The following is a 25,957-nucleotide window of genomic DNA, read 5'->3' as shown; positions in this document are numbered from 1 at the left end:
TCCCATCCGTCCTTCACCAGGCTGAGAGGACCCCGTACAGGGTGCCCATACAGAAGTTCGAAGGGGCTGAAGCCCACTCCCTTTTGTGGCACTTCCCTGTAGGAAAACAAGAGACAGGGTAGGAGGACGTCCCATTTCCTCCGCAGGCTCTCAGGCAGACTTCTTATCATGCCTTTCAAGGTCTTATTAAACCTTTCCACAAGACCATTGGTCTGTGGGTGATAAGGAGTGGTAAACCGGTAGGTAACACCACACTCCTTCCACATAGCCCACATATAAGCTGATAGGAAGTTGGTCCCCCTGTCGGACACAACCTCCTTGGGGAAACCCACTCGGGTGAAGATCCCCATCAGAGCCCTTGCCACTGCAGGTGCAGTAATGGTCCTCAGAGGAATTGCCTCTGGGTACCTTGTAGCATGATCCACTAGAACCAGGATGAACCTGTGACCAGCTGAAGTCGGTGGATCTAATGGCCCCACAATGTCGATGCCCACCCTTTCAAAGGGGGTGCTAACGACTGGAAGTGGTTCCAGGGGAGCTTTCAGCTTCACCCCTGTTTTCCCACTGGCTTGGCAAGACACACACGTCCGACAGTAGGTATCAGACGCCACTCTCATCCGAGGCCAGTAAAAGTGGGGGTCAAGCCGGGCAAAGGTCTTGTCCTGACCCAAGTGACCTGCCAAGGGTATCTCGTGAGCCAGTTCTAAAAGAAAGGCTCTAAAACATTGAGGGACCACCAAGGCCCTGGATGAACCATGTCCGGGTGCCTTGGGCTCACTGTAGAGGAGTCCATCCTCCCAGTAAATCTGGTAGTTCCCTACAACGTTCCCTGCTGCCTGGGCTTTGGCCTGTTGCCGCAGCCCCTCAAGAGTAGGACACTCCTTCTGAGCTTTGCAGAATTCCTCCCTGGAAGGACCTCCCTCCACATGCCACTCAGCAGGGATGGGTAGGTTCTTCAAGGAAGTAACATTCTCCTCCGTGGACTCCAGATCCACCTTCGCAGGTGGCCTATCTATCTCACGAGGTAGAGATGTGGAGGCAGGTTCCTCCTGCCTTCTGTCCTTCTCTTCTCTGGCAGCTGGCTGGGCCATTGTTCCAGGCTCCAGCGTAAGCGAACTCCCCCTCCGGGTAGTCGCGGACCTTGTGCTGACACAGGCCCAGTCAGGTGTACCCAGCATCTCAGAATGAGTCCGGTATTCCACCTCCCTCCAAGCATTGTGCTCCATGTCATTCCCCAGCAGACAATCAACTGGCACGGCAGGGCTTACGGCAACTCGAAGTGAACCTGCAACCCCTTCCCACTCAAAGGGAACCTCGGCCACGGGGTAGTGGCCCATTCTGCCGTCAGCCATCGCGGCGGGGTGGAGTACATTGGGAATCACCTGCTCTGGAGACACCAGTTGACTTCTCACCATAGTCATACTGGCTCCTGTATCTCTCAGAGCTTCCCCTCTCTGGTCATTGATGGTGATCCACTGCCCATACTTGGTAGTATTTGGGGGCACCTGAATCTTAGGAACCATCTCCCGTTCTCCCAGGGACACTAAGGTGACACCCGCCCACTCACCCCCCTTATCTAAGGGCAACTCCTCCCCGAGCGCTACACTGGCTACTCACGGGGCTTTGCCTCCGGTGGGAGGGGGTGATCTCTTTGGGCATCTGATATCTCCCTTATAATGTCCAACACCACCACACTCAAAGCAGTGGACAACCCTTGGCTGCTGGCTTTGGCCAGGATGAGGGTTTCTGGGCGGGTTAGCCTTAGGGGTGAAACCTGTTCCCTTTCCCTGGAAACTGTTTTGGGGACCTTTAGAGAACTCCCGCTTTTTATCTCCCCCCTCTTTCTTCTGGGGGGTGCCCTGTCCGGCCCTTTGGGAATCCCCTCCAGTCCCCTTCGAGGACACCCGGGTACTAGCCCAGATGTCCGCCTCCTCAGCAAGCTTCCTGGGGCTGGTCAGCTTGCTGTCCACCAGGTGTTGTCGCAGCTCGGGAAAGCATTTCTCGAGTAGGTGTTCCTTGAGTATGAGGTCATATAAACCTTCATAGTCCCCTACCTCGCTGCCTTTCACCCAACCCTCCAATGCCTTTCTTGCATAGTCCAGGAAATCCACCCAGTTCTGGGTGCTTAACTTGTGGCTCCCCCTGAACTTTTGGCGATACTTCTCCGGGGTTAGCCCAAACTTTTTGATTAACGCCATCTTCATGGTGGGGTAGTGGGTCTGCTTCTCTTGTTCTAGTGCCAATAATGTATCTCGACCAGTGGGAGGCATATACTTATATAATCCACCCCCCAGTGTTTCTCCTGAATCCCATGGGCTCTTAAGGAGACCTCATAGGCAGCCAGCCACTTGGCTATGTCATCCCCTTGGCTGTAGCGGGCAAATATGTCTTTAAGTAGGTAGGGTCTGGATTCCCTGGTTAATTCTTTGATTTCGCTGCCACCATTTGGAGTGATGTTAGGGGCCTGGAATTCGAGTTCTCGTAGCTTGAACTCGTGTTCCAACCTCCTCCCCTCCCTCCTTTCTTCCAACTCCATTTTTGCTATTTCCCACCTTAACAGTCTTTCCTCTCTCCTGTCAGCTAACTCGGTTTCTGACAACCCTCTCGATGACACACTGCTGCCCTCCCTTGAGGTTGCCTTGGGGCTGATTGACATCTCACCCACCCCCGGGAGACATTCCGCAGTCCTATCAATGACAGTACCTCTGTCCGATTCCTCCTCCTCTACCGTTCCCTCCGTGTGCGCTTCCACCCAGGCTCGCAGACTAGTACGGAGCTCTTCTCTTTTGGCCCCTCGCCTAACGAACACTCCCCTTTCCTGACAGAAATCCTTGAGCTGTGCCACAGTATAGGTCTCCAGCTCTGACATTTCGAATTCCATCTTGTCAGTGAAAAGTGTGGACAACCACCCCGAAGTAAGTTACAAGGATAGGAAACTCTGAGGGTCACCTCCACCCACCACCAGGAGTAAATTTGGAAAAAACAAAAGTAGTAATTAGGAAGTCCGCCAGGAGAAAACTCCAGGTGTAGGCCTGTGGTAAGCACTGTGTTACTAATAAGTGTTTGTAAGCACAAACCCGTTATCCCACCGCTGAAGCCAATTATGTTAGACCTAGGTTTTTCTAGACTACATAGGGTAGCCTGGCACAGAGCAGCATCAGCTAAACCCCCTCGAGGCTTTGTGTAGTGCTTACTATCTCACCCACAGTAACCCGGTGAATGACCAACCAAAATAATGACACCACACCAGTTTAGAAAAATACCGGTTCCTTTTATAAAATTCTTTGATGTATCTTTCTTTTCTATAGAGCCGGGTTTCAGTTTCAGATCATTTAACCTTATCACATTCAATTATTGGTTCATCGCAAAATTCATTTGGCAATTTCAGTATTTCTCTACCCCCAAGTATGAAGGTCACGTTGAGAAATCCCTACAACTTAGAGTTGCAATCTCTTACATTCCCCATCTATTCGGGTTGATAATTAAACAGGCTTCTTTACAATAAATCATATCTGGTACATTACATTTCGCCAGGTGCAGCTCCCCCCGCACAGCTTCATACAATCACGATTAGGCTCTGGTGCGAGTAGTTGAATTACTGGAGAAGACAAGCAAGATATTACATCCCTGAAGAACAGCTCTCAACACCCTACGAACTTATTAAACCACTGAGCCCATCAGAGTAAACACAGGTGCTGCCAGCCTTTCGGATATCGTGTCCTCCACCCTCCAGGATGTTCACCACCAATCACATTTTGTTCCCCCAGAACTCTCTGGTGATCCCCACTTGGTTCGCTACCTCCCGTTTCCCTGAAGCCCCTCGGCTTCCAGCTTACTCTCCCTCACAAGTTCCGTTATGGGCAGATAGTTTCTCACATGGATCACCCCCTCACTGAGAGGATTGTCTCGGGTTTGCTATATCTCCTAAATGAGTGTCACACAGGTAATTTGCTGTCTCCTTACGTGTCCCCGGTTGTTCAGCTACTTGGGGTAAGTTCCGGCAGGGACTCGTTTGCTCCTCCCCGCCCGACCACTCTCCCACGCTTACTTGTGGTGTCTTGGCTTCTCTGCCCACTTGTGCTGCGTTATACGAGTGTCGGCGGCCACTGTCTCTCCCTTGAACCGCTGCTCCGTTACCGCTGCCTCAGTCCGCCGCTTCGAGCCGCTTCCTGATCCTCGTAGACGCTCTCCTCAGGCACGAAGGCTCCGCCCCCGTCCGGCCTCCTCCTGCAGTCTCCCCGCCTCTTCCGACGCTACCTCAGGTTCCTCCGGATGGCAACACGGTTCAGCTGGGCTCTTCCTCCTCTTCCGATCCCACGACAGGGATCCCACACGGCAGTGGCGCTTCCTTCGGGTAAGGTCAACAGCCGGTTCCGCCGCTTCTCTTCACAATGTGGACTCCGGGCTCATGTGCTGCAGTCGCTGCAGTTTTAACTCCTTGACCCCTGATTCCTTTACCATTCAGAGTGTCACTGTGTCCAGGTTCGCTTCCACTGCACACGTGCCTTCAGGGCAGGACTTCACAGGTCACTTGAGAGCCACGCTGCGAGAGTCACTGATGGTTATAAACTTGCCACGGAGTCTTCTGTTTCTTAATATGGTTGCTGTGGCAGTGGGGTTTGGTCAGCCTATGAGGGGTCACTTCCCAGTAGAGCAACAGCCGGCCCCAAAGGTCGATCTTGTCACTACTAGTGTGATATCCTCCTCCTCAAGTCGCCTCTCTCCGCACTGGTCAATTCCAATATTGTCCCAAAAATGGCTCCCTGGTCACTGGCCTTTTATAGGCTGGCCTCAGACCCCTGGAAGCTACTAGTTGGTTCTGGAACCTTCCTCATGCTAGCCTATGGGTCTGCCACCCTTAGGTGACCGTTATGGCAGTTAGTAGCCACCATTTTAGGAATCATGTTCTAACAGTTGCTTTCTGTGAGGAAAACTAGGCCTTGGTAAAACAATAGGCCCAAGAAACACCTAGCCCCCACGAGAACACTGGAAAAATTCTGGTGGACATTAAAAAAAAAATACATAACTGGATTCACTGGAGTGCCAAAGGGGACAAAATAAATAATAATTGTGAGGGAACTCACAGGGGCAGACAGGTCTAACAACCTGTATCAGCAGTAAGCCTGTACGGTCACAGATCACGCTGTACGGTCACAGATCACACTGTCCAGTCACAGATCACGCTGTACGGTCACAGATCACACTGTACGGTCACAGATCACACTGTACGGTCACAGATCAGACTGTACCTGTATCAGCAGTAAGCCTGTACGGTCACAGATCACGCTGTACGGTCACAGATCACGCTGTACGGTCACAGATCACACTGTCCAGGCACAGATCACGCTGTACGGTCACAGATCACACTGTACGGTCACAGATCACACTGTACCTGTATCAGCAGTAAGTCTGTACGGTCACAGATCACACTGTACCTGTATCAGCAGTAAGTCTGTACGGTCACAGATCACACTGTACCTGTATCAGCAGTAAGTCTGTATGGTCACAGATCACACTGTACCTGTATCAGCAGTAAGTCTGTACGGTCACAGATCACACTGTACCTGTATCAGCAGTAAGTCTGTACGGTCACAGATCACACTGTCCCTGTATCAGCAGTAAGTCTGTACGGTCACAGATCACACTGTCCCTGTATCAGCAGTAAGTCTGTACGGTCACAGATCACACTGTACCTGTATCAGCAGTAAGTCTGTACGGTCACAGATCACACTGTACGGTCACAGATCACACTGTACCTGTATCAGCAGTAAGTCTGTACGGTCACAGATCAGACTGTACCTGTATCAGCAGTAAGTCTGTACGGTCACAGATCACACTGTACGGTCACAGATCACACTGTACCTGTATCAGCAGTAAGTCTGTACGGTCACAGATCACACTGTACCTGTATCAGCAGTAAGTCTGTACGGTCACAGATCACACTGTACCTGTATCAGCAGTAAGTCTGTACGGTCACAGATCACACTGTACCTGTATCAGCAGTAAGTCTGTACGGTCACAGATCACACTGTACAGTCACAGATCACACTGTACGGTCACAGATCACACTGTACCTGTATCAGCAGTAAGTCTGTACGGTCACAGATCACACTGTACGGTCACAGATCACACTGTACCTGTATCAGCAGTAAGTCTGTACGGTCACAGATCACACTGTACGGTCACAGATCACACTGTACCTGTATCAGCAGTAAGTCTGTACGGTCACAGATCACACTGTACGGTCACAGATCACACTGTACCTGTATCAGCAGTAAGTCTGTACGGTCACAGATCACACTGTACGGTCACAGATCACACTGTACCTGTATCAGCAGTAAGTCTGTACGGTCACAGATCACACTGTACGGTCACAGATCACACTGTACCTGTATCAGCAGTAAGTCTGTACGGTCACAGATCACACTGTACGGTCACAGATCACACTGTACCTGTATCAGCAGTAAGTCTGTACCATCACAGATCACACTGTACGGTCACAGATCACACTGTACGGTCACAGATCACACTGTACGGTCTCATATCACACTGTACGGTCACAGATCACACTGTACGGTCACAGATCACACTGTACGGTCACAGATCACACTGTACGGTCACAAATCACACTGTACCCTTATCAGCAGTAAGTCTGTACCATCACAGATCAGATGAAATTGAAGGGGCGGAAAGTTTCGGATTTCATTGCACCATATCTGCCCATCCATCATTGGCGGGTGCTCTTATCTATAGACCCCCGGGACATGCAGGACCATTTCTAAGGGGGATGATTAATGCGATGGAACCGCTTGCCCTAAGATTTAACCACTGTTTGGCCTTAGGAGATTGTAACGTCCATGTGGACAATCTCAAGAGCCCGGAAGGCATTGCACTATGCAAGGCTTTAGAGTCCTTGAACCTGCTACCCCTCATAACTAGTCCAACGCACGAGAAGGGTCAAACATTGGACTAAGTCTATTCAAACACACCTGCTCCAACGGAGGAGCCAATTCCTCTTGTTTGGACCGATCATTTTCTGATAGAATTTAGGATTGCCCAAACCAGGAAGGTAGCACACATTTAAAAAAAAAAACACCCCCCTCTCAAATCAAGACCTTTCCACAAAATAACCTCCGAGGCCCAGAACACTGCGCTGTCAGCGCATCTTCTCTCCAGAGCAACAAGTTAGAGGTGGATGCTGCCAATCTGGAAAACTGGATAAAGCCAGGCGCGGAGTCCTTGGCCCCTGAGACCTCACATCCTCAACGGACAACAAATCGCTCTGCTCCTTGGTTCAATGAAACCCTGCGCAAATGTAAAAGTGCCTGTAAACAGTTGGAAAGGGCGTGAAGGAGAAACTTTAGTAGCGATAGCAAAATACTATATAAAAAAGAACTAAAACTGTATCACCACAAAATTCAGGAGGAAAATAAACTGTTCTTTGCAGCAAAGATTGAGGAATCGGTCAATAAGAGTAAGGAAATCTTTAAAATTGTAAAGCATTTTACGTCACCCACAGCAATCACATCCAAATGCGACGCATCAGAGGACTGGACACACCAGTTAGCTACTTTTTTCACAAGAAAATAGCTGACATTTCAACATCTTTAGACTCCTCCCCCAGCGCATTGATTAATCCTCAACTCTCCGGTGTCAATCCATTAAGTAATGCCTTCTTTCTTCACTTCCCCCCGATCACTTTAGAGCAATCTCTTACGATTATGAAGAACTTAAAATCTGGCTCCCTGTCAGACCCTGCCCTGCTAAAACACTGGTGAAGGTGGCCGATATCATCAATACAGAGGTCAATATAGTGCTGAATCTGTCTCTGAGCAGCGCCAGGTCCCATCTATCTGGAAACAGGCTAAAATCCTACCGCTGCTGAAGAAGCCTACGGCTGATCCTCTATCAGCATCTAACTACAGACCCATTTTGCTCCTGCCTTTTTTTGCCAAAACAATTGAAATATATGTGAACTCTGTCACTACTGAATTCATTGAATCGAACAACCTCCTCCACACGAGCCAATCAGGATTCCACGATAATTTTAGCACAAAAACGGCCCTCCTTGAGATCTCGGAATCCATCAAAGAGACTCTTGATTCAGGCGGGAGAGCGGCTCTAATATTGTGAGATCTATCAGCCGCTTTTGACACCGTGCCCCATGACAGACTCCTACAGAGACTGAGAGACTGCGGAGTAGGGGGCACGGTGTTGAAATGGTTCTCTTCCTTTCTGGGGGATAGAAGGCAGGAAGTCTGGAATCGCCTTTTTCCTCCCTTATGCCTCCTATTATTAATTTTATTGAGCGCACAGCTACCCAGAGGGTTTCCCGGCGCTGACCAGAGAACAGGGGTATGACCATTAACAACTAGTTTACTGGTTAAATAACCACGACTTCAGTTCCCTGCGGAACCTAAGATGGTTGGGCTCAGTTCGAAGAGCAAGAGGAAGGGAGTTCCAGAGGGAAGGACCCAGAAAAAAAAAAGAACGCCCACCCATTCTTACTCGCATAATCCTAGGGATCAGGAGCTTGAACTGGGTGGATGATCTGAGAGTCCGGGAGGGGACATAAGAACTAATGAAGGATTTAAGATATTGTGGGGCTTTGCCAGCGATAATTCTGTGTATAAAACACAGGGCCTTAAATTTAACCCGACTCTCAATACGAAGCCAATGAAGGCTGCGTAAGAAAGGGGAAATGGATGACCTATAAGGGAGTTTACCAAGCAGGCGAGCAGCCATGTTTTGAACTGTCTGGAGTTTCCGGACAATCTCCCTACCAGCACCCAGGAAAAGAACATTACCATAGTCCAGGCGAGATGTAATTAACGCCTGGACTACAGTTCTCTGGGTGTCATGGGGGAGCATCCAGATGATTTTTCTCAGCCATTTGAGAATGGTAGTACAAGTGGCACAGACCTTCACTACATGGTCCCTCATTGATAGTTGGTCATCAAAGATGATGCCCAAGTTTCGAGCTGTTCTAGAGGGCAAGGGAAGTATGCCCATTTGATTGGGCCAGTGCGAGGGTCCCCAAAGATCATGATTGTTTCCGAACAGAAGAAGCTCCGTCTTCCCTCCATTCAGTTTTAATTTGTTGTCATACATCCAGGCAGATATGTTACTAAGCCCGAGACGCAGAGAAGAGGGGCATGAAGAGTGACTGGTGGATAGTGAAAAAATCAGCTGGGTATCATCAGCATACAAGTAAATGGAGAGCCCCGCTTGCTCCGCAATTGCAGCCAAAGGTCTCACGTACAGATTGAAGAGCAGGGGGCTCAAGATGGAACCCTGTGGAACCCCGTATGCTGATGTATGGATCTTAGATGATGATGAAGATGAAAAGACTTGAAACGTCCTGTTGCTCAGGAAACTAATAAGCCAATCTAAGGCAAGATGGGTAATGCCGATAGATCTGAGGGTGTTAATGAGGATAGAATGGGAAACCGTATCAAATGCGGCACTTAAATCCAACAGGATAAGTGCCACGGTTTCCCCTCTATCCACCAGATGCCTAATAGTTTCCGAGACTCCCAAAAGTGTGGATTCCGTGGAGAAACCAGAACGAAAACCTGATTGAGAAGGATGTAAAATAGAGTGGGTTTCGATGTAGCTGGTGAGTTGTTGGTTAATATGCTTCTCCAAGACTTTGGAAAACACAGAAAGGAGGGAGATGGGGCGAAAATTAGCCAAGTTGTTCGGGTCAGCATTGACTTTCTTAAGCAGTGGCACAACCATGGCATGTTTCCATGACTGGGGGACCTTAGCCTCTTTAAGTGAGATGTTCAATAACTCCAGAATAAGATTAAGTGAGGAGGGATTAAGAGTGAGCAAGACTTGAGGGGGAATAGGATCAAGAGGGGAACCAGATTTGATGGTACTAATAATATTACGTAAAGTAAGTGAGGTCAAAGGGGTCCAGACAGTAATTCCGGAATCTAATGTACAGGAGTCAGATTCAGGAGACTGGACGTAAGATGGTAAAACAGAGGTAGTTGAAATAGCAGAGGGAGTGGGGCCAAAATCCAGATAGATGTTTTCAATTTTTGAAATAAAGAAATCGGCCAAGGCATCACATTTAGCCTCATCCAAGCAGAGAGCTTTGGGTTGCTTCTTGGCGCCCGAGAGTTTTTGAACCACCTTAAACAAAGCTTTGGGGCGGTTTTGGTCCTATGAAGGTCGGTGTACCACAAGGATCTATTTTAAGTCCATTACTGTTTAATCTATACATGGCTCCCCTCGCCCCTTTGGTTGAAGAGGCAGGAGCCACAATTATATCTTACGCTGATGACACCCAGCTATTGTTCACCTGTAAAAAGGGAGAGGTTTTTGGCGGTGAGAAAATCAATAACTGTCTGAGAAAGGTCTTTTCCTGGTTCAGCTTCAACCAGCTACAGTGTATTTCTGCAAAATCAGAAGTGATTTTCTTTGGAGCTTTTGATTCGGATGCTTGGAGGCAGTGGTGGCCGACTGATATGTTCCCTCCGCAGACCTCTGTGGGAGCAGCCAGAAATCTAGGGGTAAAAATGGACGACTCCCTGGACATGAAGAAGCAAGTTCAATAGGTGGCAGGAACCTGCTGTGGAACTTTGAAAACGCTCCGTAAATTTTTACCTCTTCTGTCACTCTCCCGTAGAAGGACGGTAATCCAAGCTCTTATTACCTCACGGCTGGATTACGCCAATGTCCTCTATTTGGGTCTCCCGGAATGTCTACTAAGCAAACTCCAGGTGGTGCAGAATGCTGCAGCTAGAGCCATTCTTATGTTGGGCCCCAGAGCCCACATTTCCCCCACCTTAAGAGCTTACACAGGCTTATCATCCGCCGAAGGATTCAGTTGAAGGCCTTGACATTGGCCTTCAAAGCTTTGCACGGCTCCGGTGCACATTACATTAGGAGAAGAGTTAGCTTCTACTCGCCCGGTAGAGTTTTAAGATAATCCCATCTATATATGATGAGTGTGCCTAAATTCGCACGCTCCCGTAGAGGTGGTCGTTCTTTTCAACTTCAGGTAGCACACCTGTGGAACAAACTCCTTACCACAATGAGGGAACTGTCTGACATCTGGCTTTTTAGGAAACAACTCAAAACTTGGCTATTTCAGCAGTAACTTTTCTCTCCCCTAGTGAGCCGGTTTCTTTCTTTTCCGCCGGGACACTCTATTTGAGTAGCTGTGCGCTTTACAAATACGCTATAAAATAACATAACGTAACAGATCACACTGTACGGTCACAGATCACACTGTACATGTATCGGCAGGAAATCTGTGCTCTCACAGATCACACTGTATCTCTATCAGTAGTAACTCTACTCTCACAGATCACACGCTATCATCACAAATCACACTATAATCACCATGAATGCAGTGGTAATCTGGAGGTGATCACGCTCTACTAATGTTGGTGTGTGCACTGAACATGCTCAGATGCTTGCTGCAGTGAGTGACTCCACATGCCTGGAGTGGGATGCCCGCGGGGTCCTAGGACCTGCTGACCCCCTTCTAGAGGGCTAGCTTAAGGAGGGGCACTGACACTGTGTCTCCTGTTTGTGGACTGGAGAATTGCTTTCTGGCCATACCTTTGTTCTATTCAGTGCAGTGTAAACTGATTGATTCCTGGCCCTGAGGATGACTTGTTGATTGACACAGGGGTCGAGATGCTAATGACTGCTAAATGCATTAAAGTCTTTTGTGATTCATACCATATCTATTTGGACTTGTCTAATTATGCGTGCTGTGTTTACTAAAATATACTGTTATTTTCGTATATTAAGTTTTATTTATTTATTTATTTATTGAAGTTTTGTATAGCGCTAGCTGGACCCAGAGGTATCAGAGCGCTTCACAGCAAATATAGATAAAACAACAACAAGCAGGAAATAGAGTCTGTGCAACAATAACGAGCGGAATAAGGGATGGTGATCTGGCGAGAATCAATTGTTCTGGGTTCCGATAGAAAGCTGACTACCATTGTCCCGTATGAGGTTCATCTTAAGTGAGATCACTGCTTCCGTCCACGATTATCCAGTTTGGCACTGTGTTTCCACTTTTATAAACTGAGCACAAATATATTTTTCTCTTGTATATATGCAGGTGATATTATACTGAAATCACATATAAATCCTTGTTATGCAAACATATGGTCACATCTTCAACATCCTCTTTATAATCTACATTTTTTTTAACACAGGCCACCATTAGTCCTGTGGAAATTGTATAACTTGATCTACATTGATACCGATATGGACAATGTTGTTTATAACTTCTAATTTGCCTATCTATTTGGGTTTAGAGGTTGCTTCTGTGGTATTCATATGAACTCTGATATGCTTGCACACACATACACACAAACTCACATACATACCATTCACAACCCACACTCGGTCTCCCTGACACACACATAAACCCATCTGTACAAACACATGCACTTTCACACACAAACATCTTGAGCTGTACACACACACACACATACCCACAAACACACTTTCACGTGTACAAACATGATCACAGACACACTTTAACCTGTGTAGGCCTACACTCACCCATACATATACACCCTCAGCTACACAGTTACATACATATCTTTCACAACCCACACAAACATATTGAGCTGTACACATACACACACACAGACATACATACACACATGCACCTTCATCTGTACAAATATGCTCACAAATGCTTTCACCTGTATACACACACGCACACACACAACTTCACTGTACTTACATACAGTCACATGCACAGGCACAACCACATGTTAACCTGCACAAACACACGTTCACATGCTGGCATTTACTGCCCTTTGTCTGTACACACACACACACACACACACAGTTTCGCTTGTTTATACACTGATTAACCTATACAAAGATACACATGCATACCCACACCCATAAAAAAGCTTACAATTTACAGGAGAGGTCTTGGATACAATACCACATCTATTATTGTAGTGGGAAATAGTTTTTGTGTGGTGAAAGGATCAAAAGAAACAAGACCTCATAGTTTCTTAACTGTGAATATAATTCACATGAAGAATTCTGTCAAGATTGGATCAGCACGCACTAACTCATGAAGTCAAAAAATCTCAAGAAAAAAAGTATTCATAAACAGTTTACGATGGAATCTTTTTGGACTTTTTTTATTCTTTGGATTTAGAGGAAGACTTCTTGCCTTAAAAAAATTTCTGGAGTTTATATTCCGGTGCATATGAAAGACACCTGTTTGAGCCCTGAAGAAGTCCTATATAAGGACGAAACGCGTTGGCTACCTTGTGAAGATTAAAAGAATAAAGAATTTTTCTAAAAAGATTCCATCGTAACTGTTTATGAATAAATTTTTTCTTGAGATTTTTTGACTTCATGAGTTAGTGTGTGCTGATCAAATCTTTTCAGAACCATACAAACGCTTAGACATATTTGCCTGTGCTCATGCTGACTAACTTTTACTACCACACACACACAGACACACACACACACACAGCAATTCTGATGGTTGTGTTTGTTCTGTTTCCTTCCAGAGAGTCTGGCCATGGCACCGTTCACCACTTCTGCACATCCGCCCCCAGCCGTGTGTTGCCATTTTCCCTCCAACTTGCTTCCAAAGTGCACCACACCATTGATCGGTTAAGGCCTGTCATGCAGGTAGAGACAATTCTCCAGGCACTACAGCAAGATGAATGGTGCTTTCCTGACAAACCTTCTACTCCAGACACCTCGGAAACATCCTGGTAGGATATGGTCTTTTGCTAGAATGAGTATTTATTGGTTTCAACAAGCTGCATTTGTGCTTAACACTATACATTTATTGTAAATCAACACTCCCTGGTGTGCCTCTCTTTTCAGAAAAGTGTAGGTGTTATAACCAACATAAATGTGGCCTTTCCTGACTCCAAGGGGAACAAGGCCCATGCAATTAGGAGTAGAACGGATCAGCATTTTTGGGGTATGACAGGGGCTATGGTAATGTTTGCCGAGAAGTAAAAGGGATGGTACTGGAATATATAGTGCTGAGTAGAAGGAAATGGATGCTACCGGAATATGTGGTGCAGAGGTGGATGCGATGATAACGGAATATGTGGTGCTGAGAAGGAAAAGGGATGGTACCGGAAAATGTGGTGCAGAAAAGGAAAAGGAATTCTATGGGAATGTGTGGTACCGAGAAGGAAACGGGATGGAACCGATATGTGAGATGCTGAGGAAGAGTGGGAAGGTACAGGAATATGTAATGCTGAGAAGGAATGGGAGGGTGCCGGAATATCTGGTGCGGAGGTGGAATGGGATGGTACCAGATTATTTAGTGCCGAGGAAGAAAGTGATGGTAGTGGACTATGTGATGCAGAGGAGGAAAGGAATAGTACCAAAATAGGTGGTGCAGAGGAGGAAAGGGATGGTAGTAGGCTATGTGATGCAGAGGAGGAAAGGAATAGTACCAGAATAGGTGGTGCAGAGGAGGAAAGGGATGGTAGTAGACTATGTGATGCTGAGGAATAGTAGTGGACAATTTGATGCAGAGGAGGAAAGAGATGGTAGTGGACTATGTGATGCAGAGGAGGAAAGGGATGGTAGTGGACTATGTGATGCAGAGGAGGAAAGGGTTGGTAGTGGACTGTGTGATGCAGAGGTGGAAAGGGGTGGTAGTGGACTATGTGATGCAGAGGAGGAAAGGGGTGGTAGTGGACTATGTGATGCAGAGGAGGAAAGGAATAGTACCAGAATATGTGGTGCAGAGGAGGAAAGGGATGGTAGTGGACTATGTGATGCAGAGGAGGAAAGGGATGGTAGTGGACTATGTCATGCAGAGGAGGAAAGGAATAGTACCAGAATATGTGGTGCAGAGGAGGAAAGGGATGGTAGTGGACTATGTGATGCAGAGGAGGAAAGGGATGGCTCACTGGTTAGAGAAGGCAGACCTGGAAGCAGAGGTCAGCCCGGGACCAGGGTTCAATTCCCGGCTCGGCGGGGTCTTGAGTCCTAAAATGTCCATGGACTCGACAATTCTCGCTCCGGTGCCTACTCGATTCACGGGTTCACACTCTGCGACTCTGGGCAATAGCTTGCTTAATCTCCACAACGGCCCCTCGCGGCGGGATGCCTGGCTTTCACCTTGCGGATACCCTGCTGGGGTTATCTCACAGGGGAATACCAGGACGGGTTCCCTAAGCAAGCGCTTAGAAACCGCTTGGTGATTTGCGCTATATAAATTCCTGTACATTTACATTTACATGGTAGTGGACTATGTGATGCAGAGGAGGAAAGGGTTGGTAGTGGACTATGTGATGCAGAGGAGGAAAAGGATGGTAGTGGACTATGTGATGCAGAGGAGGAAAGGGTTGGTAGTGGACTGTGTGATGCAGAGGTGGAAAGGGGTGGTAGTGGACTATGTGATGCAGAGGAGGAAAGGAATAGTACCAGAATATGTGGTGCAGAGGAGGAAAGGGATGGTAGTGGACTATGTGATGCAGAGGAGGAAAGGGATGGTAGTGGACTTGTAGGAACTGGGGTCACCAGTTCCCCGGGGGTAGCCTGGCACGAGCAGGTAGGCACCCGAAAGCTTAGGTGTTAAGTGACTACACAGCACACACAACCACTGAGACAATAAATGGCACGCAATGACTGACGCCACTCCAGTGTGTTTGAATAAAAATCAAAGAACTTTTATAAAAGATTAAGGTTCAGGAGTGGACAATCACAGTATCAATTACTCATCAAAGCTTTTCATAAGGGGGGGAGAAAAGGGAGCAGTTCAATAATCAATGTAGCATATTGCAAAAACCATTTCATGAAGGTATTAGCATTTCATTAGTTAACAATGAACATTTCATGAAAGAATTAGCTTGAACAACCAGCTCATCAGGCAAGGATGAGCAATCCTATGGCAAGTGTCCACAGGTCTTCAGGTAAGTAACCGGATCAGTAGGCAAGTCAATTAACTTTTCACCAAGCAAGGGTGAACATTTCCTAAAACTCCTCTGCAGGATTAAACAGTGCATTACATGAGGATAAAACCTTTCATTAGATGTAAAGCATTTTGTCAGCAGAAGGAAAAACTTCATTAGCCAGGTTACACCGTGAATACACAGTTCCTTAAGTAGGAATCAACATTTCACTAGAAATTAGGCAGGAATAATAACGTTTCATTAATCCTAAATAACCATTTCCTTTACCCTATGTGGAGAATTTCAGTAGGCAAGAACAAGCAGTGCCTAAGGTAAAAGGAGCATAGCTACACTAGGCATCAAGAATCAACATTTCAGGAGGTAAACCATCCCATAAGCATGGGGACAATACTTAATTAACTGGGCTATATTAGCCAGGCATCTCATAACAGCCCCTTCTCAGGGTAGAATAAGCATCTCATTATCCTAGAATAAGCCATGTATCAGGGATAACCACTTCATGGCGTAACTGAGGGCATTCCGGATATGCAGCATCAACAGTTCATTGACCAAGAGTAAACCTCTTATTAGATTAGCATAAACCTTTCCTTACTCCGGAACAAACATTTCATTATGTCAGGGAACAGCAGGCAAACATGACCATTTCCTTCATCAGGGCTACCCCTTTCATTAAATGTAGAACATTTAACTAGCACAAGGAAAATCTTTCATTTGGTATGCGTCAACCTTTCATTACTCATGAAATAACATTTCATGAAACCAGCATATCATCATACCAGCTCGTTGAAGAGTTAACATTTCATTCCCCAGCAATGGACTTTTCTTTATAACCCTGTAGGCCTTGTATGGGGCTATTGGGCCCAGTTCGAACCACGGGGCCAGCCGGGCCTAACTTCAACTTACTCCCGGGGAGGGGCGAACTCGGGCCTTCTCCGGCCTTCCGCCTACCTCCCCGGGGTTACCTTCTCTCTTCGGCCTTTCCAAGGCCCTTGCGTAAGCTCAGGGGGCTGAGGGAGGGCTCCGGCTCCTCTTGGAGCCCTCTAGTGAGGTCCGGCGACTGCAGGGGTTAACCGGGGTTCTTTGGCTCCCCGGGGAGCCCTTACGAAGATTTCAGCTGGCCTCGGGAGGGAGGGGGCCTTCCTAGGGAAGCTCGCTTGCTCCGCTGCTCCTCCCGAGGCTAGTGGGGGCTCCTGCACTCTCGCTAAGCCCTCCGGCGAGGACAGGTTGTTCCCGGGCCTTCCGTAGTGCTCACGGTCCGGGGACCAATCAGGATTCGGCTATTGAGGGGCCCGGCCACACGGCCAATCACTGCGTGGCGGGGGCGTGGCTTGACGCGCCCCCGTCACGTGAGGCCGGCAGAACGGCTTCAGGCCTCGTCGGGCCTACTGCGGCCTGACTGGAATTTCGCGGCGGCCCTCTCCTGGTCCCGGGGGCCGCCGAGGGGGTACTGAGGACGGCGTCCGCCTGCTGGAAGTCGCGGCGGCCTCCCCAAGGCTCCGGGGGCCGCCGCAGGGACGGCACACAATCGGGCCGGACGCGGCCCACCACGACACGGCGGCGGCCCTCTCCTGACACCGAGCGCCGCCTTGGGCAATTCACAACGCCGGACAGGGCAGCCCCAGCTGCACGAACTGTGGTATTGGTTCAAATCAGGCCTACATACTCTGCTAAACTCTCGAACACCTTAGTATAGAAGTTGGCACGGACACTGGAAAAGGTAAAAGACAAGTTTATTAAGACCCCATGGGGTGGTGATACATTCCCACAGCACCCTTCGGTAATGTAAGAAGTAGCACACCGAACATTGGTGCGCGACCTCTTTTATACAGTTTAATAGTAATAAAAAGATAGGCGGTTACAAGTTACACATTTTAGGTACATATAAGGTCATTTTTGGAACACAGCCAACGTGTGGGAGGAGCTTCAACAGCACTGGTCAGTTAGTATGAACATTCCTGAAGAGTGACCAATTGGTGCGTAATGCGCATGTGCGCTTGACCAGTACTAAAAATAGCCTGTTGCCGAGCAGACTAGTGACCATGGATATCGAGAAAGGACGAAAGGGTACACTGACCACGAGGCAGCGTGTTCATAGGAAACGGAAGTCGGAGGGATTCAAAATGGCCCCCGTTCGTTTTGGTCAAGTTAACAGAAAAGACCGTGTAGCTGTGCTAAACGCTAACTCAGGAGCTGCCAAAACACGACAGACGGCCCTTTTAGCGTTTAGCAAAAGCTACCTCATAGTGGGCGTAGTCAGAATGTTCATCCTCAATGTTAATAGCCATTATTTTCAATACTTCATCATTGATCAGTTTCTCTTGCTTGACAATAGCTCGTTTGGACGGAATACAGGCTGTGATACATACAGAACATAATGTAGGGCCACATTGAATACATAGACAAAGGAAAAATAATACTCCAATAAAAACACAGAGAATCGTTAATAATTTCCAACCCCAAGTACTAAGCAGGGTCCAGAACCAACCAGAAAAGGTCCATGTTCCATTTTCTGGGTGGATCTCAGCAGCTATCTTATGTAATTTTGTAATCGAATCATATACAGAAGGTGAGTTATCTGGTACGTACACGCAACAACTACTTCCGATGACGCGGCATGCTCCACCCCTATCAGCTAATATCACATCTAGAACCATTCGATTCTGGAGCGCCACAATTCTGGTAATTTGCAATTCCTCAGTAATATTCCCTAAAGCAGAGGCAGTTTCATTGGCAACGGCTTCCACTACACGTGTAAGCCGCCTTATCTTCCTGCTATTTAATGCAGCTCCCACGAATGAAAATAACCCCAGATTGAAATCTACATATTGTTGTAAAGTGGTATCAGTCTGGTCTATTTCATCAAGATCTATTGTTCGTTTCACTCTATTCAATATGAAATCATGGTACAAAACATAATCATTATGATACATGGGAGGAGCAATAAACACAGGTGGTAGTACAAATGCTACATAACACGTTCCTAACCAACCCAATGGTAGGCGATGGTATCCCTTATTTCCACAAATGAAATATGTGTTACGTGAAGCTACAAAAGCAATTCCAGTCGGTGTATCAAAGGTAAGTGTAATATTACATTCACTGCGGCCTACAGGGATTGTACCTTTATTTCTAATACACAAATCTGCTTTTGTATCGATAACGGTTATTATATGCGAGTTCGTCACATTTATAAGTCTTTGATTCGTATATACACGAGGTGTAGAAACATTGTCCGGACGATATTCTTCCCATTCGAATTTAGTTCCTTCAGCGTGTGGATAGCCATCTTTATCGTTATAGCATATTTTATTCAACCGAAAAAGTAATCCACCTTTCGTTGGCCATCGCAGAGTAAAAAGAAGAGTGTACCAAGCGTGACAAGAACCATTATGAGAAAACGGGAGAGGAATGAGTGGTGTTCCTCCTTTCTTCTGGTGTCCGGGCAACATTCCACATACCCAACAATTGGAAGTGTTGGTCATATTATGAGTATGATGCAAAATCTTAATAAAACTGTTATTCAAATAAGTCTGCCTATGCCTTTCTTCGTGAAAAGGCAGAGTGAAATGAAAATGTTCAGACGGACTTGGAGTGGTGGGCAGTAAATGTTCTCGTACAGGAAACAACAGTTCTATAGTCCAAGCTAATACTGCGATCACCACTATGGTCAAGACAAACAAAACAACACCAAGAATTCTCCTCTTTCGTGTCGAAGGAGATGCCATAGTTCATAAAACAATACTCTTCAAAAACAACACTAAGCGGGAAAAATAAAACCGATGGTTCTGAACCGAGGCTGCCGTTGATTTGTTCTCCGGGATTCAAGACGGGTGTCGCTACACTGGGCAGAACTGATCCCCCCCCCTTGATATTCCCGGCTTCCGTTTCACAAACCTCAGAGCGGTCACCAACCAGTTTCAAAAAACACAAAAGGAATCTTATTTCCTGGGGCGTAGATTGTACTTCACTTTATCAGAAACAACGTGGTCCGGGAAGGCTCCCTCCAATTCATCAGGCGTGACAGCTGGGCTCTTTTCTGTATCCAAAATCTTTCTGTAGTCGGATAGCACCGCAGGGCTCACCAGATCCGGAGAGACACGTCGGCAGTGCGTTGAATGAATCCACCGCTTCTTGTTGGTGACTCTCACAGCAGTTCGCGTAGCCAGCAGCACTTGCTCAGGGCCATGCCATCTCGGTTCCAAACTGCTGGATCGCTCAAATATTTTGACCATCACGTGGTCCCCAGGACGGAGATCGTGAGCCTCACCAGCGGAGTTATCAGGGAGCGCCTCTCGAACCTGTTGATGAATAGAAAGCAAATCATTTGTTAATCGTGCCAGATAATCGTTCATCATTATACAAGGCATATCATGTATCAAACGAGGTTTTGGAACTCCCCAGATATTCATAGGCCTTCCAAACACTACTTCATAGGGTGTGAGGCCAGACCGAGAATGGGGCACTGATCGAATGGACAGCAATGCCAGAGGCAAAGCGTCCGGCCATTTCAGAGATGTCGATGCCACTATCTTTGCTAGCTTCAGCTTCAGAGTTGCATTATATCTCTCCACTAAACCTGCTGATTGCGGATGAAAGACAGCATGGAATCGTTGTTTGATTCCCAATCCTTTCAGGACATATTCCACTACTTTTCCAATGAAATGAGGGCCATTATCACTCCACATAAGTTTACAAACACCATAGCGCGGGAAGTACTCCTTGAGTAGCACCTTAGCTGTTGTCAATGCTGTATTGTCTTTCGTAGGGTAAGCCTCAATCCATTTGCTGAAGGCACACACCACTACTAGGACATACTTGAGATTATTACAACGCTCCAGCTGGATGTAATCCATTTGTAGTACTTCGAATGGTGCAGTAGGTGGAACAAACCCACCTTTAGGAGTATGAGTCCCTTGTCCAGGATTGTGCTGCAAACATATCAGACAGGTCTGCACTACTCTCTTAGCCGTGCTAGCAATGTCAGCATTTTCCCAAACTCGTGTAAGCAATTTAGAAATTGCGAGAGCTCCAATGTGTGCCAGTCCATGTGTCATTTGCACCATTGTTTGTAAATAGGCCATGGGTAGTTTCCATCTCTCCATATCTTTACTACGCCAGCAACCCTCATCATCCAATACTCCCTCGGTGGCCCATTTCACAAGTTCTGCCTCTGATGCTGACTTCTGTATATCGAGTATTTCTTCTCTAGCATCATGCCACCGCTCAGCTTGTGACTTTACCACATACATGGGGAAATTATTTTGCAGCATAGCGGTCTCTCTCGCAATGCGATCTGCAAAAGCATTGCCCTGTCCTATTTTGTCCGTCACCTTTTTATGTGCACTGCACTTGACTATTGCAACTTTCTTTGGGCATAACAGTGCATTCAGGAGATCGCGTACCAATTCTCCATGCATGATGTGTACTCCGTGTGAAGTCAGGAATCCTCGTTCCTTCCAAAGTAGGCCAAATCATGCACTACTCCAAAAGCGTAACGACTATCCGTGTAAATGTTCACACACAGTCCAGCACTTAACTCACATGCCTTCGTTAAGGCTATCAACTCAGCCGCTTGAGCCGATTTTTGGGGTATCCGTGCTGCTTCTACCACAGTCTTAAGTGTCGTGATCGCATAAGCTGCGGAAGTCGTACCATCTGGTAACCTCACGCACGATCCATCAACCCACAGTTCCCCATCTACATCTGGAAATGGCGTATCCTGTAAGTCGATACGACCCTTTGTCTGCTCCTCAGTCAGAAAAACACAATCATGTTGTTCTTCCTTCTGGGTCTCAGCAACAGGATCCGGCAGTCAAGTAGCAGGATTTAGTGTCGCACATCGCTTTAGTGTGATGTGCGGCGCCAACAATGTTAACTCATATCCTGTCAAACGGGCACTGGTTAGATGCTGCGTTCTTGTTTGATTCAGTAACGCATCTACCGCATGGGGAACTAGCACCAACAATTTGTGTGACAAAACTATTCCCTCACTTTGTCGTATCGCAACTGCTGTTGCTGCAACGGCTCGAAAACATCCGGGCAATCCTCGAGCCACAGGGTCGAGTACCGCCGAGAAGTATGCACAAGGCCTCTGTTTGTCTCCGTGTGTCTGCACTAACATTGACAATGCGCACCCATCCTTCTCGTGTACATATAATGTAAAGATCTTCGTGTAATCAGGTGTACCCAACACTGGTGCAGAACAAAGAGCTTGTCTCAATTGCTCAAAAGCATTCTGACATTCATCCGTCCATTCAATGCAAATCGGTGTATCTTTAGACAATAATGCCAACAAAGGTTTAACGACATGTGAAAAACCCAGTATCCATTGCCTACAAAAAGACGTCAAACCTATAAAGGCGCGAACATCCTTCTGAGTGCGAGGGACTGGAGTATCTAGGATTGCTTGAATTCGATCTGGTGTCAATGCACGGCCCTCCTTAGACAAAAGATGACCGAGGTAGGTCACCTTTGGTCTACAATATTGTAGCTTTTTCTTCGAAACTTTATGATTATGTTTGGCCAGGAAGGAAAGCAAAGAAAAGGTACTCTTCTCACATTGTTCTGGCGTGTCTGCAGCTAGTAAAATATCGTCTACATATTGAATGAGAACCACTCCCTCTTGTAAGTCAAAAGAATCAAGCTGTCTTTTTAATGCCTGACTATAAATGCTAGGACTTTCAGTATAGCCTTGAGGAATTCGACAGAATCTGTACGATTTATTATTTAATGTAAAGCCGAATAGATATCGACTGTCAGGATGTACAGGGATCGAAAAGAAGGCATTCTTCAAATCGATGACTGTAAAAGTAGTTGCCGTCGATGGGACCAACGTAAGCAACGTGGTGATGTCAGACACCACCGGGTACTGAGGCACTACTATCTTGTTTATTTCCCTCAAATCAATAATGAAACGGTAAACCTTGGCATCTGTATCTCTTTTAAGAATCGGTAAAATGGGGCTATTGCAAACATTGTAGGGGACTTCCTCAACTACTCCTGCCAAAATCAAATCGTTCACAATGTTCATCAAAGCAAGTTCTCCTTCTCTGGAAATCTTATATTGTGGGACACGTGGTAGAGACACTCCCTCCTTTACAGTAATACGTACTGGAGGGATTAGCATCTGCCCTACATCCGTATCGGAAGTGGCCCACAACGTTTCCGGTAAGGAGGCCAGAACTTCAGATTCATGGACAAAACACACTCGCTCTAATTCCGGGTAATTCTCATTCAACACAACTCGCACTCCTTCTGGGGCACAGCGAATAGTAGCTCGAAAGTGTTTTAACATATCGAGTCCAATAATATTATCTGGTGTATTTGGAGACAACAAAAAGGGACATGGGGCAGCACATTTATCAACATGAAATGCAACTGGTTGAGACAATGGGCTAGAAGTAGGTGTTCCATCGAACCCTATTGCTGTAATTACCTCGCCAGACAGGGGAGCCCTTGGAACCAAGTGTTTGGACAAAGCGCTACGAGTAGCTCCTGTATCGACCAGAAATTGATCAGTGGAACCCAGAACATGTGCTTCTATGTATGGACCCCTTTGATCAACTGGTACCTCAACCGATTCCACACCCCATCCTACGCAATCCTATGCGTAATGCTCATCCTGTAGTTCAGCAGGACCACCCTCATTTATCTGATATTGATTGCGATTATCAAACGTATTATAATCTGACTGACCACGACCCCTTGCTCCATATCCTCCACGATCATTCGTGCCAGAACCTCCTCTTGACCCGCCATAATAATTCCTAGACCTTCCACTTCCTCGTCCCCTCAAATTACGCTGCTCTCGAAACACCGGACAGTCTGCAATCCAATGCCCAAACTGTTTGCAGTATGCACATTGATTCACAGAAATGTCAGAACGAGGGGGAGGAGCATTACTATATGATCCTCGCCCTCCTCTACTGTTTCCTCTCGTAGCCTGAACCTGAGCTAACATTACCTTCGTTTTCAATTCCTTCGCCTTCTTTTCACTACTTTCTTTCGCCTCCAATTCCTGTCTTTCATAATATTGAGCCATAGTCAATAAAGAAGCAGGGGTTGCTGTGGTCCATGAACTTTCACTCGCTTTCAATCGTTTCGCAATCTCCGGTAGGAGATTAGCCACGTACTTATCAACGAATAAATGCCTGCCAGTATCTTCTGTCAATAATTGACCACTGTAATCATGGAACGCTTCCTCGAAGCGAGAGAAAAAATCAGAAACTGATTCATCCGCTTTCTGCTTACAAGAGGCTAATATAGTCCAATCAATCTTTTTAGCAGGAGCAAGAGTCTTTAGTTTTGTTAGTATGGCCCCTGGAAGGTCTAATATTAATTGACACGGCTTACATGCTGGTTCTCTATTTAAATCAGCCTGAACAAGATCTTTCCAAGTGGCCCCGAGAGTCGTGAGGTCATCAAACCTACGAATCGCTCTCCACATATCGGGGGGCAATATCAACCCGAAAAATAGATCAATATCAACTAACGTCATGATACATGAAGAAATTGCACTTTCAACATTTTCATAAAAAGCCGCAGGGTTTTTACGGGGATCAGGTAAAGCATTCTTAAGTGCCATGACATCTGCTCTATTCCAAGGCGTATAAACCCAGTTATATACAAAATACCCTTTCGCGTCTTTGGATCCTTTATCATCATCTGTGCCATCCCCTTTATGAGGGACATATAAAGGCGCAGCTTCTCGCATAGGTCTAACATTAATCGCAGCGATCTTATCTGTTTCAAAGATAGGGCATTCTTTGGATATCCCCGTCACTCCGGACGTAGACGAATTCTTCGACTTTTCCAACTCCCGTAGCCGTGTCGTCTCATTACGCAGTTCAAGCAAACGCTTGAAGAAGTCGTCCGCATCTGAAAGAACAAAAAGACCTTTACGAAAATTCTCACGATCCTTGGATATCTCCTTTGGTTCTAACTCGAGAGAATATTTTCTATACCGCTCAACAACTTCATCTCCAAAATGATCTAAAAAATACAGTCGTTCCTTATCAGACCACTGTTCCATTTGTTTAGTAACATCAGAAACAGTAACAGTATTAATATTTAGCTTTCGCGCAATTGAGCGCAATTCCGCAGCTCGTTCCGTATATAACCTGGTACGCTGTGTTCGATCACTATCCTCGTCCGAGTCCTCGTTCGGAGCCGTAGGTACGACGTACGGAGGCGGACAACGATCTAGTAAGGAAAAATCATCTATTTCATTAGTAAGGACCGGATAAAGAGGACGCCTGATAGGGAATTGACCATTAACCTGTAAATTTCGTTCTCGTCTCTCCCTCTCTTTCTTTTCCTGTAATTCCTTCTCCTGTAGCTGTAAAGCTTTGTCATGTGCAGCCTTCCGCTGCACTTTCTCCGCCAAGGCTTCCTCACGCTTCGCTCGTTCACGCACCTCTTTCTCCCACATACGCACACAATCAAACATATCTTGTCTAGACCTTCGCTGAAACAAACACTGCTCTACATACTGTACCTTTCGAAGGTCAAACGACCCATATAGTGGCCACTGTAATTCACGATCAGTTTTAGTATACTTATGCCATAATGTACTATACATTATTGGTGGAATACCGAATTTGACATACATTTCACGATTTGGAGTCCCCTCTGGGGGAGCCGGCTGTTTTGCACTTAATCGATAATTGGTACCATTTTCAGAACAGCACATCCTACGGAGTGTGCTAAAAACAGGCATGTTTCAAAAAGTACCACGAAAACGTGATACTACAAAAAAAATGCCACCTAACACGGTGCACTGTTCAAATCAAATAAATCAGAGAAATATCCCTACATGCCTGCCTATGTGAGGTGCACTTCACATATTCAAATTCAAATTCAAAGATTCAAACGTTAGCTAACAAATTCAAATTCAAATTCAAAGTTTCAAAAAGCCACAGTAAGTGTCAGTAGACTACTTCACCACTCAAAAGCTTACCAAATATTTTCAAACGTCCAAAGTCCAACTGCCAAGTTCTGTGGTCAAATCAGCCAAAACGGCACATCACGACAATCCAAGATCAGAATCTCAGTCG

General features: G+C 46.6%; 1 protein-coding gene across 3 annotated transcripts in view; it reads left to right on the top strand.

Moving 5' to 3' along the window:
• The window catches only part of TTC6 (tetratricopeptide repeat domain 6), a 1,585,904-nt gene that overhangs the window by 215,608 nt on the left and 1,344,339 nt on the right, over nt 1-25,957 (top strand). For all 3 annotated transcript variants that reach the window (XM_078659352.1, XM_078659351.1, XM_078659353.1), the window contains exon 6: nt 13,524-13,733. In XM_078659352.1, coding sequence (XP_078515478.1) covers nt 13,524-13,733 — 210 coding nt within the window. The remainder of the gene's footprint in view (nt 1-13,523; nt 13,734-25,957) is intronic.

Source organism: Lissotriton helveticus, chromosome 9 (assembly GCF_964261635.1).
Source record: "Lissotriton helveticus chromosome 9, aLisHel1.1, whole genome shotgun sequence".
Taxonomy (NCBI): Eukaryota; Metazoa; Chordata; class Amphibia; order Caudata; family Salamandridae; genus Lissotriton; species Lissotriton helveticus.
The sequence above is the reverse complement of the archived record's forward strand: the minus strand, read 5'-3'. Positions and strand labels throughout refer to the sequence as shown.